Here is a 22,363-nt window from a genome sequence, read left to right on the forward strand (position 1 = left end):
CATCTAGGACATCCAGGCATTGCTAAATCTTTAATACTTCAAGTATTGCGATGGCAGTGCCTCTTATTTCTTATGTCTGTGCTACTGTAGTGTGCCTTGATCGCACCTGTTTAGTTAGAATGGTCTCTCTCACTGTCCTGTTCTGTGCCTTCACCTCTCTTCCTTTCTTTTTTTCTGGTACTCTGGGAAGGTAAAACTCCTGCTGCAAGAACCTCTCTTCAGATAATAAAAACTTTCCACAAAAAAAACCCAAAACAAAACGCAAACCAAAACAAACACACCCCCACCCCCCCAAAAAAAAGGAAGGAAAAAGGGAAAATAAACGGTTACTCTGGGCAGCTTAAAAATCAACCACGTGATCATGGCATTTCAAAAAGCTATGTCAAAGGCCTGCAGCAAACACAGCTGAGTGTTCTTGTGAATTAAGTGTGCAGTGCCACCCTATGACAAAGGCAGGTGGGCAGCATCTCATCTGACACGAGGCAAAAAAAGGGCCTTTTTCTGAGTACGTACGTGCACAGCAGGGAGGCACAGGCGGCACGCGTACCTAGTCTCTTCAGTGATGTACGTACCCACAGCACCACCTCCGTGCTACAGAGCGAGTCAAAAGCAGGCTTGTGTACACTCGGATGTCTTCACCATTCCACCGGCAAAATTCTGGCACAATCAGCACTCAATTAATCCAAAAGACTGCCTGCTCTCCCGAAAACTCAGTTTTCATTTAAGATGACACAAATGAAGAGTATAAACCAGTAGCTGGATCAGCCATAGGCAAATACTTCTCTACCTCCGCAATCTCTGAGAGAGAGAGAACCATCTATATACTGTTGTCAGTGTTTCTGGACAGCAGACAGAACAAAAAAAGGTAATTTGTCCTCACCTTCTGGTGATTTTAACAGGGACAGATGAAGGGTTGACGACCCATTTTTCTTTTTTCTTTGCCTCTTCAAACTTGTGTACTTCCAAGTGAATAACGATGCTGGTTGCATTCTGACAACAACATGTTTAGAAATTTGGAAAAATAACAAGAGCTTGTGGACAGAAAGGATGCTGTTTTTCTCCCCTCTAAACACACATAAAGACTGACTGATAGTTGCAAGCAAACGTTTTTCCCTTCAAGACTTTGCCATCCACTCCATTAAACAGAGGTACATCAAACTCGAGACACCTGTTAAACAAAACAGTATAGAAATACCATTGTTTCTTGTTGGTGGTGAGAGAAATGGCACAAAGTATTCTGTCCTTTACTTCCTCCATTAAAAACTCTCAAACAATTTTTTTTTTAAAGTTATTTTTAATACACTCTCCCTTACATTTTAAAATTACCAATAACTTCTTTGGGGGCAACTACACTTTCATTGTACCAGTCAGTATTGCAGGACAATAATATTACACCATCTGTTTTCATGGCTTGTGTTAAATACAGTACAAAGAAATCAAATTATGGCCAGCCACATGCCTTTGGTAAAATTAAAAGTCTGGTGAGATCACATTTTTTTCAAACTCAGAAAGCCACATGTTGAACCCATGTAATGTTTTAAAGTTCAATTCTATACAAACTTCTTTTCTTCCTCAAAGTAAAGTTAAACAGCTGTCACCCCACGCAAATGGCAATTTCTGTGCTGCTCCAGAAGTACGATGAAAGTTTGATACTTCAGAGAAACTCTCCACGTGCCTTCATCTCCATTAGATTTGTGTTTCAGACAAGGGGTAGAAAGTCTAGTAAATATCCACAAACCTACAAGTCAAAGCAGTCGTGATTTTTCCCCTTTTCACAATTAATAGGGATAAATATTCTTAGTTTTTAAAAAGCGTTCCGGAGTAACACATGCGGCTCATTTAAGCAACTGACGGTCTTCTCCTTTGAGACGTTTTTTCCTGGGCTGTACAAAATCATCATCCGAGTCATCAGTAAGTTCTGGATTATCTTTTTCACTCTGGCAGTTGGGTTGTACAGGGAACTTTCTGTCAGGATAAAGGTTCCTTAGAAGTTCTTCAAAGTACGCTTCGAGTTTCATGCCGGCATCAGCCACTTCTGAATCAGGCTGTTGGGTGAAATAACAACATCAATGCATCACGAAATAGCTTTATACTTAGATCACATTAGGCCTTTTAGGTGCTCTTACAGACTCCAAAAATAAATCAGCAGAAAGAGTGGCACCTGTGGAACACATGGTCCCAAAGAGCACAGGCCTGCAAAACAGAGGAAGAGGGGAGATCTTTTGGCCAACACACTCAAATAATTCTCTGACGGATTATCACAGAAGCCAATTGCAAAAGCCATACTGCTTGGGTTCTGAGAGCTATATAAAGAGATACTAAAAACTCTTAAATCCTGATTAAAAAAGAAGTTGGGTTATGCTGTGAAATATATACGTATGCCTTCAGGGTGTTCAGGTCTTTTGGAACGACTGCTTGAAATGCTAGAATTTCTCTAGCTTACAGATCTTTTTCAATTATGGTGAAAATATTACTAGGCTAGATGACCACTGTGACCTGGAAGACTAGGCAGTCCTAAACTCATTCATAGCCACCGGGGCTGATCAGTTTCCTGAAGTGGAGGTCACCATGGCAGGAAGTATTGCCAAGTATCAAGGGTGGCTGGATGAGAACCCCATTGAGGCCACTCAGAGGAGCCTTTACTCCCACCGTAATTCTCTCGCATTTTGTGGTCCACTCAGTACCTGCATCTCTTTTTCACCACATGTTCCCTTATGTTCAGTGGGGGATAATAACAATCACTCAACATACAATTAGAAATCATAAGGGTGAGTACAGACCTCCCAGAATGAAAATCCCACTGAATTTAAGATTAAACCGATGTTTAAACCAAATGCCCACCAATAACCTCTATGATAAACAATTGTCCTATTCTTTACCTGTTGTCCTGCCATTCAGCTAGCTTGTTTGTTACAAAGCTCCTTCCTTGTATGGAAAGATCTCCACTGCATAGTCATCTAACACCACAGTAGTTTCAAATGCGATCTATGTTTTCACTGCAGTCTCATCATCAAAATAAGTCTAATGCAACAAATTCTTGTGTTGCAAGTTCTACCCCCACTGCAATTTGCCCGAAAGCAACTAAGCCTACAAAACTGGACAAAGTATCTGCTTTTCTAACCTCATTAAATTCAGCACAGTTTTGGAAAATCAGTCTGAAATCGGCCACAAAATCTTCCAGCTTTGTGTAGAATGAGTTGGTCACTTCAAGTCTTTTCTTGATGGTTGACAAGTCCATAGGCTTTTTGATTATTTTGTAGTAATCAGGAACCTAAATGGAGAACAAATATTTTCACCAAATGAGGTCATGCTCATTGCTTATTGTTTCATAAACCTTTAGCTCTAAGGGAAAAGGCAAAGATTTAGTCTCATCTTCAAAGTACAATTCTAAGATACAAGGACTGTACTTTTAACATACATGCAGACAGCTTTTAGAGTAACAGTGACATATGCTAGTTTTGCTGGCTAAAACATACTCCTCCCAAATGCCTATTTTAAAATAAAACAAAAAAAAACCCCAAACAAATAAAAAAACCCACCTACATTGACTATATACAATAGAGCAAAGGATTTGGACATTACTTTTGGATGTAGTCAAATGAGCCATCTATTAAGTTTCAAGACCACCATATGATAACTTGCCAACCTACTCAAACGGAGATGGTACGTGGGTTACTTAAAATGAATTTTGGTCATGAAATATGTCCTTAGAAATGGTAGCAAATTTCAGAGTTATCAATGATTTTGGCACTCAAACTGCGGTTGTAGGATTAAGATGTATTCTTTCTTTAGAAAGAATTAGAAAATAAGATATGAAATCCAATGATAATATTTTTATACTTTTTTCCTAAGGAGATTCACATTTTAAGGCAAATGCTATAAAACATAATTTAGTAATACATGACCAGCATATGATTAATCAATTAATCTATTGTGCCATTTCTTATTATTAGACTCTGTGGAATGTTCTTCAGAAGAATTCTTATTCAAATTAAATAAAAGGGGTGCATAGGAGCATGTTACTTATTGATGAATTCTTCTCCCATTATCTTGAAGAACATAGAAGTACTTTTCATCTGATCACACTAGTAACTCTTCTGTGTATCCTTGGACTTCTAATGCACCCAGGTACTGTTTACCACTTTAAACTAATAAATTTCAAGCTCATAATAAGAAATTCAATTTCATATTAGTACTATGGAGTACCCTAATTCTCATAATCAGGTATTTTTAAAAAAAAAAAAATAGCCTGATTTACCTTTTTTAGTGATATCACTCGGCATTGTGAAATCAGCAGACAGTGTTCAAACTTGCTTTTTGTGTCACTTTTTGAAGTATTAAGTAAACTTAGTCCTTGGGGAATTTTACTAGGAAATCCCTTTCCAATGTTTCAACTTTTAACCCCCCTTCAGATAGTTTTAATAAAATTAAACACGTTTAATACACTCAATGTCTGGAAAACTTGACTTTTGATAATGAATCACAACAGGATATAAAAATGCCATTAGACACATGCCAATTATGCTACTAACATAAAATGTAAGAAGTGAGGTACATACTGTGGGAGGAACTGGATCTTGAAAAGCAAGACTCATTTCGTGACAGTAGAGGTATAGCAGCAATCTTTCACACTTCTGTGTCAAGAAAAATAGATACCCGAGTAATTAAGAGAATCCTACATGACTTGTCCTAAAATAACAAACTACAGAAAATACGAAACAGATGCTCAGTACTCTCCCAGCCCCTAAGCAGAAAAATAAGCACAGAAACTGTCTTTGGAAGCAAGATGACCTATCATTACTCGTGGCCTACAGTATTCCTTCTCTGCAACAGATACATCATTATCAACTCTCAAATGCATGCCATGAAACCTCAGACAGTTACTAACAGCATTTGCTGAGCCCAGCAGACATTCCATGGAATATAAAAAAGCCTGTGTGGCTCTTAGGGCTTTACAAATTTTCAGAGATAGCCATAATATTTTTTCCTGATCTGGAAATAGCTGCTCTGTAACTGCAAAGCCAACCGTGCTTTTTGTTAGCAGCAGGAAGGAATATCTTTTCTTTGTGTACCCAAATATATTAAGCTGAATCTTGAGCCTTGAAAGAGATCCTAAAGAGTTTTGTGTGATTTTATGCTTGCTGATCTTTATCAGAATATTTACAGGACTTATAACTTACATTTAAAGGCAAATACAAACAGAGCTAGCTTTTTTCCTTTTAGATAGCAGCACATGTAAATAATGGTTCTACAGGTAGACTAAGACCTCAAATAAAATACTAATTTCAGTGTATTTACACAAGTTGCCAACTGAAACCAAGTAAAACACTGCTGAAAAGTATCCAATACAGCTGAAAATTACTAAAAAAATTTAAAATAATAATGAAACAACTACAAAGAAATAAGAAAGATCAAAAAAGGCAAAAAACTCCCCAAACCCCCCAAGAATCCAAAAGATTCTGTCAAGCAGTTCAACTGCCTGCTCAAAGGCATAACTTTTAACTCTGAAGTTTAAGGGAAAAACGAAAGTTGGAGACCCACTGCTTGCTTTGTAGCTTTTCCACCAGAACACTCAAAGCTGCAAAAGGACAGCAGTTATTCCCAGAGCCTTGCGTTAATCTCTGCAGGATCAGTATTGCATCTCTCTATATCTTCATTGTGAAAGCACCGCCATAATTTTCTTAAAGGATGTTCAATGCAAGGTCAGTTTGTACGAGAGTTCTGTTAGAAACAGCACTTGGTAATTCCTAGAACACAGTCCCAGTTCAGAGCACCAGATCACAACCACTTCTCAGACATCCAGTGTGTGTTGTTCAGCATGTTTACGTGAAGGCTGCTATGATCTCAGAGATTATTTAAAAAGTTAATTCTCCTTTTTTACCACCACTTTTTAAAATATGGATACATTTCAGAATACGAGCAGCAGCACGACAGTACTCATTTCATCCTTACCCTACGGTCTATCGGCGATAAACCCACAGTGTCTTCCAATTTTCTTTTTTCAGAGCTGTGCGCGGGTTTATCACAGTCATATTCAACTTCTGGCTTGGACAAATCCCGACAGAATGTACAAATCCACTCTCCACTAAAGAAGACAAACAGACACATTGACCTCAGTGATGTAGCACACCATTGACAAAAGGCTTTCCACGTATTTCTGGGTAAGTTCTTCATTTGTGGGGTGGTTTTTTCTGCATTGCGCACCGTTTTGTTGGTGGTGTTTTTTTAAACACTACAAAAGGCAGAGAGTGATGGTAAAAATATTTTCTTAGAACTCTATTTTCTTTGTAATGGCCCTGGTGTCATTTATGATATCGTAACAGAAAAATGGTTTGTCGTGACAGACAAATGGTGTCTACCTTTGCTAACACTGAAATTTTTCACTTGACCTCATAGGATTTAACCAAAGCATTAAGAGTTCTGTTTCCTAACTACAGAGAGACTGAAGGAATTGTATAAGCTGAACAGAAGGAAAAGTGTTAGTTTTATATGGTGAGAACCATATATTCTCTCCACAAGCTTGATCTACAACTCTATACAGATTACCCTCGACAAGGTTTTTTGGAAAACTGGAAATTCTTCACTCCCTAAAATTTTCAGATGTCCCCAGTTTTATCAGTTAGTCTAGGAAAACCCTATGGATTTAAATGGCAGCATAAGGTTATGACAAAACCAGACGTGCAAGCTATCTTCACTGATCCTCTAATACAATTAGTGAACCTCAAAGTTTTGAAAAACCTAGGAAGAGTCAATGTTTTTAATATAGTTCTCCACAAACAAAGAAACGTGCATGCTTGCAGCTAACCACAAGAGGGCTGAATTGTACTTCTTACATAGTAGACTGAATTCAGCAATAACTAGTTATGAGATCTAACTGAGTGTATTTACTCAAAGGTACGTTTTAAGGTCTTTGTAAATGGGAAATAGTTTCTGTAGTACCCTTTATTTCGATAGTAAAGCAGAAGGCTTTCCAAGTTAAAAAAAAAAAAAAAATCTTACTGGTTTTTATTCATAGTAATCCAAAGATTTCCACCATCTGCTAGTTGTAGCATAGAGTAGTGAATAATTAGCATCTTCCTTCAAAGAGAGTTTTACCTTCTACTGTCTTAACTTGATGGAGTTATTTATATGACAGTGTCACCTCTGTGCCTGGACTAACATCACAGAAATGATGTGGTAGATATACAAAAATAGATACAGGCCACGATCTAAAGATCTTATGATACAAGAGAACAGGAAACACATGATGGATGAAGGAATGATGCATTTAAATATCCAAGAATCAGGAAGACTGTGGTGGGTTGGAGCGAAAGAAAAAAGACGCAGTGACCTTGTGAAGCTATAGGGGAAATAGTTCTATCCACCTGAAGGAAGAACAAAAAGCAATCATGAAAGTAGTAGACTGACACCGCTGACATAATAATAAAGGAATTATTCTCTGTGTTTGAAGGAACTAATGCTAAGACATCAAAGTTTGTTAAGCAGACTGTTACAGCTGCAAAAAAAACCCACAAAGGTGAGAACAAAACCCTGATACATCTGAAGCCAGGAGGAAAATTAAGCTAACCGCGGTTCCGAAGTCCAGGAACTCTAGCCATGTTTAGCACTATAGTAAATAATATATTTAATACCATATCAGCTTAGATTTTTCTTTCAGTTGTTTATAATTATCGTTATCACTGTTAAAGAAATGCAAATCTTTCCTGTCACCCTTAAAACATTTTATGACAGATTGGTAATCCTGTGGACCAATTTTAATAATAGATGCCATAGATGTAAGACATCTTGCTTAATTGCCAAATAAGGGAAGAGTTTTATTATTGTGGCTTCAAATCTGTAAAGTTAAAATGGAGTTTCGATGCAAATTCCAAATGTCTGGATTCAAGACTTTAAACCTTGAAGGAAGCATTCGTCTTTGAACTTCTTAGGCGGGAGTGTTGACCTGCTTGAGGGTAGGATGGCTCTACAGAGAGATCTGGACAGGCTGCATCGATGGGCTGAGGCCAACGGTATGAAGTTCAACAAGGCCAAGTGCCGGGTCCAGCACTTGGGTCACAACAACCCCATGCAGCATTACAGGCTTGGGGAAGAGTGGCTGGAAAGCTGCCCGGCGATGAAGGACCTGGGGGTGTTGGCTGACAGCTGGTTGAACATGAGCCAGCAGTGTGCCCAGGTGGCCAAGAAGGCCAATAGCATCATGGCCTGTATCAGGAACAGTGTGGCCAGCAAGTGATGGTTCCCCTGTATTCAGCACTGGTAAGGCCCCACCTTGAGTACTGTGTTCAGTTTTGGGCCCCTCATTACAAGAAAGACATTGAGGTGCTGGAGCGTGTCCAGAGAAGGGCAACGAAGCTGGTGAGGGGTCTGGAGGACAAGTCTTATGAGAAGCGGCTGAGGGAACTGGGGTTGTTTAGTCTGGAGAAAAGGAGGCTGAGGGGAGACTTTATCGCTCTCTACATATACCCGAAAGGAGGTTGTAGTGAGGTGGAGGTCAACCTCTTCTCGCTAGTAATAAGCAATAGGACAAGTGGAAATGGCCTCAAGTTACACCAGGGTAAGCTTAGAATGGATATTAGGAAAAAGTTCTTCACAGAAAGGGTTATTGGGCATTGGAACAGGCTGCCCAGGGAAGTGTTGGATTCGCCATCCCTGGAGGTATTTAAAAGATGGGTAGACATGGTGCTTAGAGGCACAGTTTAGCGGTGGTTTTGGCAGTGATGCCAGTTGATGGTTGTACTTGATGATCTTAAAGGTCCCTTCCGACCTAGACGGTTCTATGATTCTTGTACTGGGTTTCACAATACAAAACTTATGTCTCTTAATGCAAGTTTAAATGGAATTTAAGGGCTTATAATTACCTTGGAAAACTCTTCAATGTAGGCACATGACATGAAAGATGGAATACTTTGGGACACTTCTCACAGCAAAGGAGCTCCCCTCCATTTTGACATACTGCACACCAATCTTCATTGGGATCATCCTCTTTTCTGCCCTCCCCAATGTGGGGGGGGCCTATCCATCCTGTCTTCCCACTGGATGTGTTCTCCTGCAGTATCCCTGGCTGATCATCTGTGCTGTCCGGTGCATCTGTTCTTAAGACGGCTTCATCAGAAGTGGAATTATGATTGCTATCTAACAGCAGTGAAGTAAGTATGCTTCTTGAAAAGGTGGCCTGTAAGAAGAAACAAAGGAAGCCAGATAATATTTATGTGAATTTACATGACCCTAACAACAAGTAAACTGACCAGAGTACCAAAGTCATACGCAAGCAGCCATACAACTTGCAACATGCGTGCAAAAATTACCATTATACAATAGCATCAGGCAACTAAACACAAGAAATTAGCTATGAAAGGCTATTTATTGCTCCACTAAGAAAAAATAAAACTGATCCTTCATGCCCCCAAAGTCTAGCAACCTTATTTATCTATATTACTGCACTATGATTAGAAACACTTCCTAGTGCCGCATGAAAATTTGATGTTTGCAAGCTATTTCCTGCCTTCTCAGGTTTTCAATGGATATAAGCAGTCTGATCACACCAGTTAATTAATTGAATTGGCAGGAGAACTACTCTGATTTTGAATTTCACCTCTTCCTTTTATGCCAATATCTTCAGCTCTTCAGTTTTCCCCTGAAAAGTCCCCAAAAGAATACCAGTAATTTTTTTTATTCTCCATAAATACAAAATACCCTCCCCACCAAAGGGAAAGGAGATCTTTATAACTGTTCATATTACATTCCGAGGCCGGGATTCCTCATCCGTTTCTTGCTTCACTATAACAATTGGGAAATCAAAGTTCTCATTTGATGCACTTGACTCCTGTTTAATTCTGATCGGCTCCAACATAACAACCGGGACTTTGTGTGTAGAATCAGCTCCTGGTGGCCTGCTGGAGGAGCTAGAACTGTAAAGGCAAGGAAAAGGGGAAATTAAGAGTCAGAACTGGACACCTTTCGTACATTGATGATCTCTCCAAGACCTCAGGATACTAATCCATCTTGCTTCTTTGAATCCTGAGCACCACAGTATTACTTCTATAGAATACAACATCCAAGCTTATTTCCTTTGATGTATACTGAAAAGGCATTACAAAAAGGGAAAATTTTAATGGCGCAGTTCCAGAACTAGAGAATTACTCATGGTGTGACTTCCCATTAGTGCAAGATTTGCAAATAATCTCCGTTTCTTTTAGGTCATACACAAAAAAGCGCTTCCACTGAACATCATCCCACTTTGGAGGAGATGCAGCTGTATTTTGGGGAAGGCCAGTGCTTCTCCAGAACTGAACTGATCATTGTAAACCACACAGTGAATAAGCCAAATAAAACACATATTTACATTATGTTGGAAGAGTTTCTTACAGCCTTGCAGCTCTACCAAAACCGGGGCCCTTCTTTTAGAAATAGATCTGTCTTTCTTTGTGTGTTTAGTCATAACAGGATGAAAATAGACAACCAAACTCAAAAATATCAGCTTTTTTTTTAATACTAATAATGAAGAATTGTAAATCTAACAAAATTAATTCAAGCAGCAGCAGATCAAATAACTTCTTTTTTAAATGCAAGTAAAACACTCTTCAGACAAACATTTAAACAGTTCATAAGAGTCCTTCACAGAATTTACTGTGTAAATGGAACAGAGCAAAAGGTATTCTATATTAAAAAGTATCTGCATTTCCAATTCAAGTAGGATGAATGTCATCTGATTTTTCTCTGCATGAAAAATTAATCTCATGTCAGATGTATGCTCTAATTTATTGGAACACATTAATGGATCTGCACTCTTCAAACAACATTGTGTAAATCTATTTGTTCATTAATATGCCATCACTAAGGGATAAAAACATTTGTGTAGACTCTCAGTAGATATCTAGTGCTCACTTAACTAACTGTATTATGGCAGAAAATTCTTAATAACCCTCTTTGTAACATCAGTTCCTTAAATCTGAAGTCATTTATAGTTCCACGAGGACTTTCAATATGCAACTTTTCCCTTTAGCTGATTTTTCTGAATTTAAAACCTAATTTAGAATTGGCATTCTTTTAGTAATGCCAACCTAGCCATCATTTCGGGAGTTAATATGTTTTTAGATGTGCTATTAATACATTACAAATGAAATTACTACTTTTAGAATGCAAAGAGTGCTATAACAGCCACCAGGCCTGGCCTATTAACGGAGAAGGTGAGACAAATTGACTTCTACATGCATTAATGAGGGAAGAGACTGAGGCATGTTCTATGGAGGTGGAAGTTACATTTTCTTCTCTCCCACTCTTTCCTTACCTCTCTCTGCTCCCAACACTGGAGGCACTGGGTGAACGGATTGGAGGGTGTATATTTGTCACATTGAGTGCTCCTAGGGTAGAAGGATCAGATTAGAACAAAACCCAGGTCTGTGCCAAGTCTTGAGATGTGACTCAGAGAAGTACACAGGTTTAGGGGAAAAATTCTCCCGCAGCGTCATTTATTTAACCCATATCTCATTTAACATAAATTCATGAGAGGATGAGAAGCATGGGATAATAGAGGGAAGGAGAGGACTAAAACGGGGCCTACATTGCAGGCTGATGGGTCAGTATGTGTGCCTGGCTCACCCCTCCACCTGATCACCACAGGTTATTTTGTCTTACTTTATTAAATTTTGGCAGGTGTCTCAGGAGATCTCCTAGGAAACTTTAAGTCAGACAAGCTGGCGAGTAGGAAGAGTTCTGGGGCCCAGATACAAAAGAGACCAAAGGTCTGGGGACCAGACAGCCAAAAGCCTCGTGAAGGTTATTTTTGCTGAGCGTTGGCCCCGAGAAACCAGAGTGGGCTGTTTGTGCCGCCTGTGAAGGCATTATCCACCTGTCTCAGCTAATCTGCCCAAGTGTCTGAACACCATGTGAGTGTGGAAATGTTGCACGGGTGCTTATTGGGAATTCATACTCACACAGCCTCACTACAGGCCAGACTGGGAAATGGGAGTAAGGAGCAGCTGCTGATTGCCACCAGGCACGGCGACAGGAATCCCCTGGGTCCTTCAAGTGTATCACATTTAGCTACCCATAACAATAACTTCTCTGGTCAACCTATGTCAGCGCTGCACAACCCTCCCAGTGAAAAAGATTTTCTAATATCCAAATTGAACTTGCCACAGCACCATTCGTAGCCACTGTCTCCTGTTACATCCTATCTTGTATCTCCTGTTACATCCTATCAAATACTTGTCTCTTACCACAGCTTCGAGGTTTTAATTTGGTGTACCCCTAAGAGTGCCATTTTTCTATGGATTTCTACACAATTTGCTAAAATCTGTATGTATTTCCTTCCATGTTTTTAAGATCTGGCCACTTATTTTTGTTCACAATGCTAAAATATTGTCTCAACTTTATCTCCTACTACAGTTTCTACAGCTGTGCCTTCATTTTCATATTTCTCGTCTTTGATATAAAATAGAAGTACCTAATTCTGATGTCAGCGTTAACATCCCCACATTAGATTTTTCCACTAGACCGCTTAAACAGAAAATTGCACCATGTTCCAATTACCTGAGAGGCCTGGCGACGGTACTGATGAATTTGGTGACTGCACAGTTCTGTTCGAAGGGGGTTTTGGCTGATTCTGTTCTGCAGTGCCATCCTTCCTTACAACATTATCCAGTGTAATGTTTCCCGAACAATCAATCTAAAAGGTGAGGAAGAGAGGGGAAACAGTTAGTGTCTGGAGGGGGAAAAAGAACGCACAACAATCCCCCCCCCCCCCCCCCAAAAAACATATCACGCCTCTGCCATACTGTTATTTTGACGGTGAAGACCAAAATGCACTTCACCTAACTTTAGTCATCCAAAAAGTGAGGCGGTTACTTTAAAACAGGTCACCTTGCTTTCTCTAAAAAGAAAAGAAATGTCCAAATCTAGAGAGTGCTTCGTTTTAAGATCAGATGATTCTGTAAGTGCCAATTTTTCTCCGTCAGCTACAGAGAAGGCTTACATCAGACAGGTAGTTTTCACACATTGAAGCAAGAGATGAATTTTTATCTGCACCTCTTCTTTTGACATGCTCACATTATGTACTCTAAAATGACCTTTCTAAATATTAGGGGGTTTGCCATACATAAGATCCTGTTTGATAAGAAAATAGGTCACTTTGGTATCAGTTTCCTCAATTATTCAGACACCTCACAAATCCACTGGTATCAACTGCATTGACCACTGAAATTTCTATTTGTAAGATAGACTTATCCAAAGTGGATGCAGAAGCCTCTTTAGCATATTTACAGTGATTTGGGCCATGTATCTTAATAGCATAAACTTAACCGCATACAAATGGAAGAGTTCATAATACTCTGCACAAAAATCAGTATGCTAAAATGTCTCACAGACTCATAGTATTATGGTCGTGTTGTGTAGTTCACCTTTTAAGTCTGACAGGTACTGTGATTCTGTGCTCTACGTACTCTATTTAAAAAATAGAACACTTTTATCTGAGAGTTTATTGGTGAGAAAAGACAGGTGGGAGAAACGGAGTAACAGCCAGTTATGACTAGAAACCCATGACATTTTAGATATCTACAAACCTTAGACCACAAAAATAGGCTCAGCAGTTAATTGAAAGAATAATGTCAACCGCCTAAAACTCAACAGCTCTAATGTGGACCTACGACAAACATGTACTAATAAGAAGAAACTGTGAAAGAGAAGTTTAGAAGCTTAAGAAAAGATGATCTTATGATGCTCCTTCTATCACCAGCTCACAGGCATGTTAGAGAATACATGAAGAAAAGAAGTACCTAAAGGAAAAGATATAAGGAATATATCCAGTATACCAACCATTAATACCTACCTAAGATAGCCCCTTTCAATAAGTTAAAAATGTATTTAAAAAATGTTAAAAATTTACCAGAAATACCATCAGTAAACCAGTGCTATCTATGGACACTGGTAAATGAAAGCTAATTCATTTTTGTAAGTATCATTATGGGGGGACAGGGGAAAAACACGCAGCATGGAAATTAACAAGTCAATTACAATTACAAGCTACAATGTTATTTTTCTTAGTTGTCTTAAAAGTTATCTGCCAGAACAGTTCTGAATATTGCCAGCAAAATGTAGGAAATCTTGCATTGTTGTTTTCTGGAACTGTCTCATTTTGACAAACAGAGCAAGAATTTCAGTCTAAAAGGTTACCACCTCTCACAAACATTAAGATTTACTTCAAAATAGAATCCATAAAACAGTGCTCTTATGTTACACTTACATCAGGAAGAGATGGTAGATTGTAGGAGCTACCCACTGGAGAACTCAAATCTATCACAGGGGGACCATATGTCTTCCCATCACATCCTACAGCACTAGTGACCGTGGGGCTGGATGGAGTAGACGTTGTGCTACTTGCAGTTGAAAGGGCAGTTGAAGTTTGTCCACTACCGATCTGCCACTAAAAAGAAAAGATGATAATCCACAATTCAGCATTATTTTTTTTTCAACAGATTGCATCTACTGCATATACTGGTTCTAACTCAGCAGTTAAACAAGCAGCTTAGTTCAGGAAGTTGAATTTAAACATAAAATTCTGATTTACTCTGAAGTTATCTAATTTCAAGAACCAATCTTACAAGACAAGGGAAGATGACAAGTAGTTGAAAACTATGAATAGAAGAAATGAATGTAAATTCTTAAATTCAAAGCTATATCTCGATGTTAAGTATCTATTAATATTTCATGCTGCACTGACAGTGTTGTGGGAGAAATGTAACAGTTTTAGTGAAATAAAAGCATTACAGATCATAGGCTGAATGCACAACTGTTCCAGTGCTTTATTAAGTAAATAGCTGTAGTGTCACTTGGACACCATCAAGTATTTGATGTTGTGCTTCCCTTAACAACTTAAAGTGATTACGAATTTGAAATGCTGACTGGATCTCCACCCACATATACGTTTAACACCCTAATATTAAGTGCACGGTCAAGTCAGACTAAATTTCTTTCTCATTTAGACATATGCAGTTTTCAATGACTTTAATGGAATTTCATGGCAACCGTAGGCAAAATCTGACTCTGCTCAATTCCTTTTTAGTCAGTCATTCTATTTACTGGTTTCCAGTTTCAGAAAGACATTACCAGATAATGAAAATACTTGAAAGAAAGGCTTGCAGATAGGCCAATCTTCTTTTCAGAGGCACAGAGCTGACTTAGTTTTTGTTACCAGAGGTTCTCTTAGATACTGTACAGCTTTCTTTAATTTAGTTTGAATTAGTTTTCTGACATCATAAGTATTGCAAACATCACCAGTATTGCTCCGCTTGGCAATCAGATCAGATTAATTTGCTTCTTCCCTGCTTACTTCTAGTGACATGATTTTCTCTTTCCTTTCACGTACCTAACAACTCATGTGTTAATATGCTTTTTAATAAAGATTTGCCTTCCTGAACATCCAGAAAACATATGATGTGTCTGCTTCTCCCCCAGTTCAACTGCTGATTAGCTGGGTATTGATCAGTCTTACTCAGCAGAGGTCCCACAATTGTGGACTTTCTTTTCTCTCCTCATGTGTAAAAGTTCAGATTTGGCATATTCTGGAGAATGGTGGCAGCCAAAGCTTTTTAGTCAAGGCTTTTACCTGGTTCCTAGGGAAGTCACTAATATCAAGGTAAATAGTGGGATTTTCTATTTTGTCTATTCACTGATTGTAATGTGCACACCGTGGCCATGTTAAGTTTTGCATAAGCGGCCAGAAATCACAGTAATAGCCAACAAGAGACTGAAACACCTACATAGCACATACAGTGGCTCACTTCCGCAAAGTTTCAGCTGCTTAGAACTGCCAAAATGAAAGAAACTTGACAGTTATCTCATTAAGAAAACTGTGGGTATCTTGTCACAAAGAAAAAGGCAGTCTCTGTTCTAACTGAAAAGCGCTCTAGAATCATAATATAAAAGTAAGATGATAGAAAGCACATTTGATGTTTTCTTTCTACATGGTGAGTGAAAAGGGAAAGAAACTCTACCTGTTTTATAGCTTGCTGTGCCAAGAATGCCATTTGCAATGGGTTGGGCTTTATTGCTTGCCTTGGTAGGTTCTGATGTTGGGGAAATCTCATCTGTTGCGCAGGGAGAGCTGAGCCATTGGACTTGGGGCTATGATTCTGAAAATGAATCAAGCGCGGAGGTGCCTGCATGAAAACAGACAAACAAACAATTCTGCAAGTTAGCTGATATCTATTCAATGTTCCAGAAATGTTTACCAAGTGGCCCTTTTAAACTTCCGAAACTCGTTAACAAATTAGATGCAAACAAACACTACCCCACCATTTATCTGATTGATCCCAGAACACATTGATTTTCAATGTTAAAAACAAAACCTAGTAGTTAGGTTTGAGTCATTCTCATACAATAAATGCAGATACGTCACAAGAGCCAATGAGAGTATTTCCAACTTTGAAAGTTATATGGGAGAGTCACAGAATTTTGTGCAAAATAGCCCTGCGGAAAAAAAGTAATGACAGATTCACTTCTTAATAATTTGACAAAAATACAAAATATGTAGCTCAGCGCTATATATGGTTGGATACCGTATGATATTTTTTTAACGAATAAAAATAGGCTGAGTGCTACCATGCATTTTACCAGACAAGTTTAAAATGCCCATTCAATTCTCAGTAAAGAAAACGTGCTCTAACCCATTTACATAGCCACGTGCTAAGGATGAAGCTATCTGAAGTTATGAATCTAGACTTAATTTCTTTTTTTTTTTCTTATCTTTCTTTACTTTCTCCTTCAGTGCCATGGGGAAAAAGAGAGTCTTCTCTGGAAGTAGTCGTAACTTACCTGATGAGAAGCAGGAGGTTGCTGCATGGCTCCTGGCATTCTTGGATTTGGTAAACCTACTGGACCTGCCCTGCGTTGAGCTTGCTGTCTCTGAGCCATGACCTGTTGCTGCATGTGCTGGAGTCGGAGCTGGGCTAAGCTTATCTGCGTTGGGAACTTAGACAGCTGGTTTGAAGGTAAGCTGCCTGGTGGCTGTAAGTTTGTTTCCATCACAGGGCTCTTGGGCATATGTGGTGGGGTTTCTTTATCTTCAATTACCAAAGAACCTAGTTTAAACAAAGTAAATAAAATGAAGAGCAAAACGTTGCAGTTAGCAGAAATGCTTTTTTTCCACAATTAGTTCTGCTTATACCATGTGTTCTTCGTTCATTAGAATGGATAAACATGAGACAGAGGACTCTCATTTATTTTGTTTGTTTCCCTGAAAAAAAAAAAAAAAAGGTTGCATTTGATAGCAAACTGTCTTGTGCTGCAGCCTCCTCTATACAGTGGATTGTCCTAGGAAGGTGTCCTGGCCTCCCCAGAAGAGCAAGGGAACTAAGTTTCAATGGGAAAGAGTATCCTGATCCAATCAAAAGATTGAATCAAAGACTGAACTGTGTCATAAAATTTAAAGGTATTGCGATCCTTTCCGGCCTCTGCGTCAACATCATGGAATACTCAAATGATAGTCTCAGTTGCCATACACCACCAATTCTAGGATGTGATGGGCACCTGCAGGAGATGCTTTCTCTCTCTTCACTGACTTAGAAGGAAATTTGACTAGACAGGTAACTTTTAGAGATAAATGATTACATGAAACTCTCATGTAAAATTCTGGCTACCTCAGCCAAGAAACATGAAGTCCAACTAGAACAGTTTGATTTGATTCAAGAGAATAGCACACTGTTCGTACGGGAAAAGACAAAGATACTTTCTTTGTTTAAAACAGTGAAATAGGGAAAGTTAGGATCCAAGACCAAGAGTTAAAAAATTCCAATGATCTGTGGAAGGTTGCACAACAGCTTTTCAATACAAGTGGGAGAAAGACACCTCACGCTCCCTTCTCTCCCAGAGATTTAGGGCTACTTCCCAGGAGAGTTCACCTCATGACAGTTTGACAATCCCTGTTACAGCGGAACTTGAAATCACCCTCTGCCACTTCTCTCCTGATGGCAGTCTTTGTGGATCCCATGCAGTCTAGCCTGGCTCATTTGGCGGTAGATTATCTGAAGGAGGAGGAAACCTTCATCCCAAGAGCTGAGAAGCTATGCAAGTAGCATCATTCTAGTCCCCTATCTAGACGTAGGCACAGAGGGAGTCTAGGCCTGCCAACATACTGTAGTCCAGAGCAGGGCAGAAAGCTAACATCAACAATACTATTTTCGTATTGACACTTGGTTATTTTGGTGTTGCATACATTTTAATTATGACCCTAACACATCAGTCAATAAGAAAAATATTAAATATGCTAAACAAAATGGAAAAAAACTACCAACCTATTGCCTAATACCCTTTAAGCAGCCCTCAACAGGTCTAGTCAGTGTTTCCCATAAAGTGGGCAGAGAAAAATGCAAATGAATAATACTGTTTCCCACGTACGGCTGTATGAAATATTTCACTACAGTCAAAATAGACGTTTTGTATTCTTTCTCTAAAAAAAAAGGAATTACCTTGACAAAGAATGGTATTGGCTGTACTACAATCAATGGTCAAATCCATATCACACTTTTATTTTGTTCTCTCCAAGTGTAATTACATCTTCAAAAGTCTTTCCAGACTTAGTATCTGTGGTATAGCTACTTACCCAAAAGTACTACAGAGAAGGATTTCCTTCCATTATTCTAGAAAACCATGGTTTATCATACAATTTTTGGAATTGGGGAGGGGAGGGATGCCATCCAGAGGGACCTGGACAGGCTGGAGAGGTGGGCCCATGCAAACCTCATGAAGTTCAACAAGGCCAAGTGCAAGGTCCTGCACATGGGCTGGGGCAATCCCAAGCACAAATACAGGCTGGGTGGAGAACGGATTGAGAGCAGCCCTGAGGAGTAGGACTTGGGGATGTTGGTGGATAAGAAACTCAACATGAGCCAGCAACGCGCACTCACAGCGCGGAAGGCCAACTGCATCCTGGGCTGCATCAAAAGGAACGTGGCCAGCAGGTCGAGGGAGGTGATTCTGCCCCTCTACTTCACCCTTGTGAGACCCCACCTGGAGTACTGAGTCCAGCTCTGGGGCCCTCAACACAAGGACATGGACCTGTTGGAGTGGGGCCAGAGGAGGGCCACAAAGATGATCAGAGGGCTGGTGCACCTCTGCTATGACAACAGGCTGAGAGAGTTGGGGTTGTTCAGCCTGGAGAAGGCTCCAGGGAGACCTTATTGCAGCCTTCCATTATCCGAAGGGCGCCTACAGGAAAGCTGCGGAGGGACTTTTTACAAGGGCATGTAGTGATAGGACAAGGAGTAATGGCTTCAAACTGGAAGAGGGTATATTTAGAATAGATATTAGGAAAAAAAAAATTCATTCTGAGCGTGGTGAGGCACTGGAACAGGTTGCCCAGAGAAGCTGTGGATGCCCCATCCCTGGAGGTGTTCAAGGCCAGGCTGGATGGGGCTTTGAGCAACCTGGTCTAGTGGAACCAGATGACCTTTTAGGTCCCTTCCAACCTAAACCCTTCCATGATTCTATGACTCTATTAAAACACTTTAAATGTTGTAGGGTTTTTTTTCTTAAATACATTCTGAAATCCATAAGAGAGATATTCTATTAGTGTACAGATGCTATCACACTGCCAGCAACGTGCAACCTGACTAGAATTCAAGCTATTCCCAAAGCAACTTGCTTCTTTACTCAGATTTTAGTTTATTTTTCCTTCAGTGGTTCTTAAATTTGGCTTATCTACAGAAATTTAACATGCCTGATCATAAACATAACAGTCTAAAGGTTGTGATTTCTAAAACCAGATAGATAAATATGATCTAGTTTTGTCTATCGTCTAAATAGATAAACTGTTAGAAGAACTCCTATGCTGATCTATACAGGTGCCATTTCTGTTGTAGCACTTTTCAGAATTTAAGGGAACATATTTCAGCAGCTTATTAAATAAACAAATAAGGAAAAAGAGCCCCAAAACCAAACACAAGAAAAAGCCCCCTTTTGACAAGCATCTCAGTTTAGCAGCAGTTCACAGTTATCACCACACAGTTTGACATTTTGTTTCTGGAAAGAAGAGATTCACTTTCGATTCCTTTCCCAAAGAAAATTATTTACAAACAAGGAACTTGGAGATTTTCCCTGCTATGATCCAACATCCTGGTGTGTGGGGAAGGAGCTTGTTCACCATAACTTCACTGCCATAACACTTTCTTTCTCTGCTGTTGTAAAGAAACATACATTTGCACCTCTCCGTACATTTGTAGAGCTGACGGCATTTTCTGATGAAAGGCAGAAAACGTCCCACAGGCATTTTGCAAAGCATTCTGCACGTGACAGAAAAACAAAAGTGCCCATCAAGCTAACAGTGGAGAGAGAAAGGAAACACGACAGGAGTTCAAAATCCTAAAAAGACCTGTAAACTTTAATTCCTGCTCCTAAGCTAATGAGCCCCCAGGATGCATATCTCTATTAAACTTGGACTTTCAGGCAATCACACAAGCAGGCTACCTGCAAAGCTTCCAGGTTCTGGGATTCACTGGTATCATAAAACCCTAGCAACTTATAGCTGTAAGAAAAACCATAAACACCAATTTGGAGACTAGATCAAAATCTATTAGGATAATGAAGAAGTGGTACCTTTGCAACTCTGTTAAAAACATGCTTTCTCCTGAATTCTACCCCACAACTTCAGGAAAGACAATGTAAAAGCCAGACAACTGTCAAAAAGTAGTGTTCTCCTCCCTGTTCTCCTCTCTGTTCTGTTTTTCTTTGGCATTCTCCTCTTCTCTTCATCTCATTTCTCCAAGGCTTATTGCAAATGGGGGTTCTTGAATATATTATGCTGCTGCTATGGGTTTCAGCTTGGGAAGATGGGATTGAAGTAGAAGAAAGGACTGGAAGATGCAGAATGAGACTGACTTCTGGAATCCTTTCTTAGGATGTGAAGTAGGGTTACAGATTGTGTTCCTCATTTCAGAAGCCAGAAGGCATGTGTATTGCCCAGGAAACTGAAAGCTGCTATTTTCACCATCACACGTACCATTCAAGCAAGGTAAGTTCATTAATACTTTTTCCCATGCAACACACTTCAAATGACTTCTACAGGTAAGGAAATAAATCTAACAAAGTAAACAAGAAATGAATAGTGTGGAGGCTATTTATCTTCACAAAAAGAAAGCTACTTTCCAAACAAGATCATAGATACCAAAGGGCTAGTAAAACTTTACCATACCTAGATTGAAAATATTTTGAGCCCAGAAGCTAGGATCACAGTGAAACTGGATGGTATTGTTAGTCACTGGTGAAGCATCACACCTGGCTCGGAGAAGATACCGTAGTCGATACGTAATCTAGAATAGGAAAAAAACAAGATTCTTTCTTCTCTGGGGCCAGAGCCATGTATCCAAACAGCATACAAAGTCTTTAACAAACCCACCAAAAAAACCCCAAACAAAAACAACAGCAAAAGAAACCCTGAATAAGTCCCTAGAGAATTGAGATCAAAGATGGAAAAATTTGTCCAAGCTACAAATAAGAGGTATTCTTAACATCTTTCCCTTAATCCTGAAGCAGTTTTAAAAAGCAATCAACTACAGCCTAAAGAAAATTAATTCTTCTCCCCTGTAGAAATATATCTCCTTCCACAAACTTGGTCATTCCATTCAATGACTTGAACTTGCAAGTGAAGTACAGATTCACATAACCATTATTGGATTTCCCTCCCCCAAACCTTCCTTTCAAAGAAAAAAATACCCCACCCTTTTGGCAACAAGTATCACAGGGAATTTTCCTTTGTAATAAATTTAAGTTTTCTTCAGAGAGCCAAAGAACAGACTTTATAAACTTTGTCTTTGAAAACTCTCAGATTCACAGATATTTTCAGACTTTTTCGATGCCTTGGTTCCAAAAGACTGGACTATGATTACGTTACACAATCAGAATACTCTTTCAAATGCTCAGTATTTATCTAGTTCCTAGAAGAAAATATTTTCTTGCAGTTATTTCACCAGAAATAACTAACAAGGCACTAATTTTAGAATAACACACAGCAGATAAAGAAAAACTTAAGAGTTCAACACTTATTCTTCTTGATTATTTCCTGGAAAAGTTCAAGAAACATACTTGGCAAAATCATATTACCTGTTTAAAATTATACTAGTTAATTTTTACATAGGAATTTTATAAGACCTTCCAGTTTATGAGTTTTTTTCCTTCAATTTTAGGCAGGTCAGTTTTAGACCAGATGATACAAAAAACATTTAGCAAGACTTAGGTTTTTTTTAAATGACCATGGACATTTTTAAATCCACTGCTATTTTGAATACAGATTTCCCAGGGTATCTGTGTACACCACCAGAATCAAGTATACTGCACTATAGCAATTTTAGTCTTTTGTCCTGTCACCAATACTGGT

General features: G+C 39.1%; 1 protein-coding gene across 2 annotated transcripts in view; it reads right to left on the reverse strand.

The window, feature by feature from the left end:
• Window positions 1-1,296: 1,296 nt before the first annotated feature.
• TRIM24 (tripartite motif containing 24) overlaps window positions 1,297-22,363 on the reverse strand; it is a 64,300-nt gene continuing 43,233 nt past the window's right edge. The window contains exons 8-19 of one of the 2 annotated variants that reach the window (XM_082493247.1): window positions 21,182-21,299; window positions 16,912-17,075; window positions 15,990-16,154; window positions 14,240-14,419; window positions 12,532-12,667; window positions 11,288-11,360; window positions 9,740-9,908; window positions 8,859-9,172; window positions 5,953-6,085; window positions 4,560-4,634; window positions 3,122-3,271; window positions 1,297-2,045 (exon numbers count right to left, since the gene is read on the reverse strand). In XM_082493247.1, the coding sequence (XP_082349373.1) occupies window positions 1,836-2,045; window positions 3,122-3,271; window positions 4,560-4,634; window positions 5,953-6,085; window positions 8,859-9,172; window positions 9,740-9,908; window positions 11,288-11,360; window positions 12,532-12,667; window positions 14,240-14,419; window positions 15,990-16,154; window positions 16,912-17,075; window positions 21,182-21,299 (1,887 nt within the window). In that variant the 3' untranslated portion in view covers window positions 1,297-1,835. Of the gene's footprint in view, window positions 2,046-3,121; window positions 3,272-4,559; window positions 4,635-5,952; window positions 6,086-8,858; window positions 9,173-9,739; window positions 9,909-11,287; window positions 11,361-12,531; window positions 12,668-14,239; window positions 14,420-15,989; window positions 16,155-16,809; window positions 17,076-21,181; window positions 21,300-22,363 lie in introns of both variants that reach the window. The other variant, XM_082493246.1, reaches the window with a different exon arrangement.

Source organism: Vanellus vanellus (assembly GCF_965231255.1).
Source record: "Vanellus vanellus genome assembly, chromosome: 1".
In the NCBI taxonomy this organism is placed as follows: Eukaryota; Metazoa; Chordata; class Aves; order Charadriiformes; family Charadriidae; genus Vanellus; species Vanellus vanellus.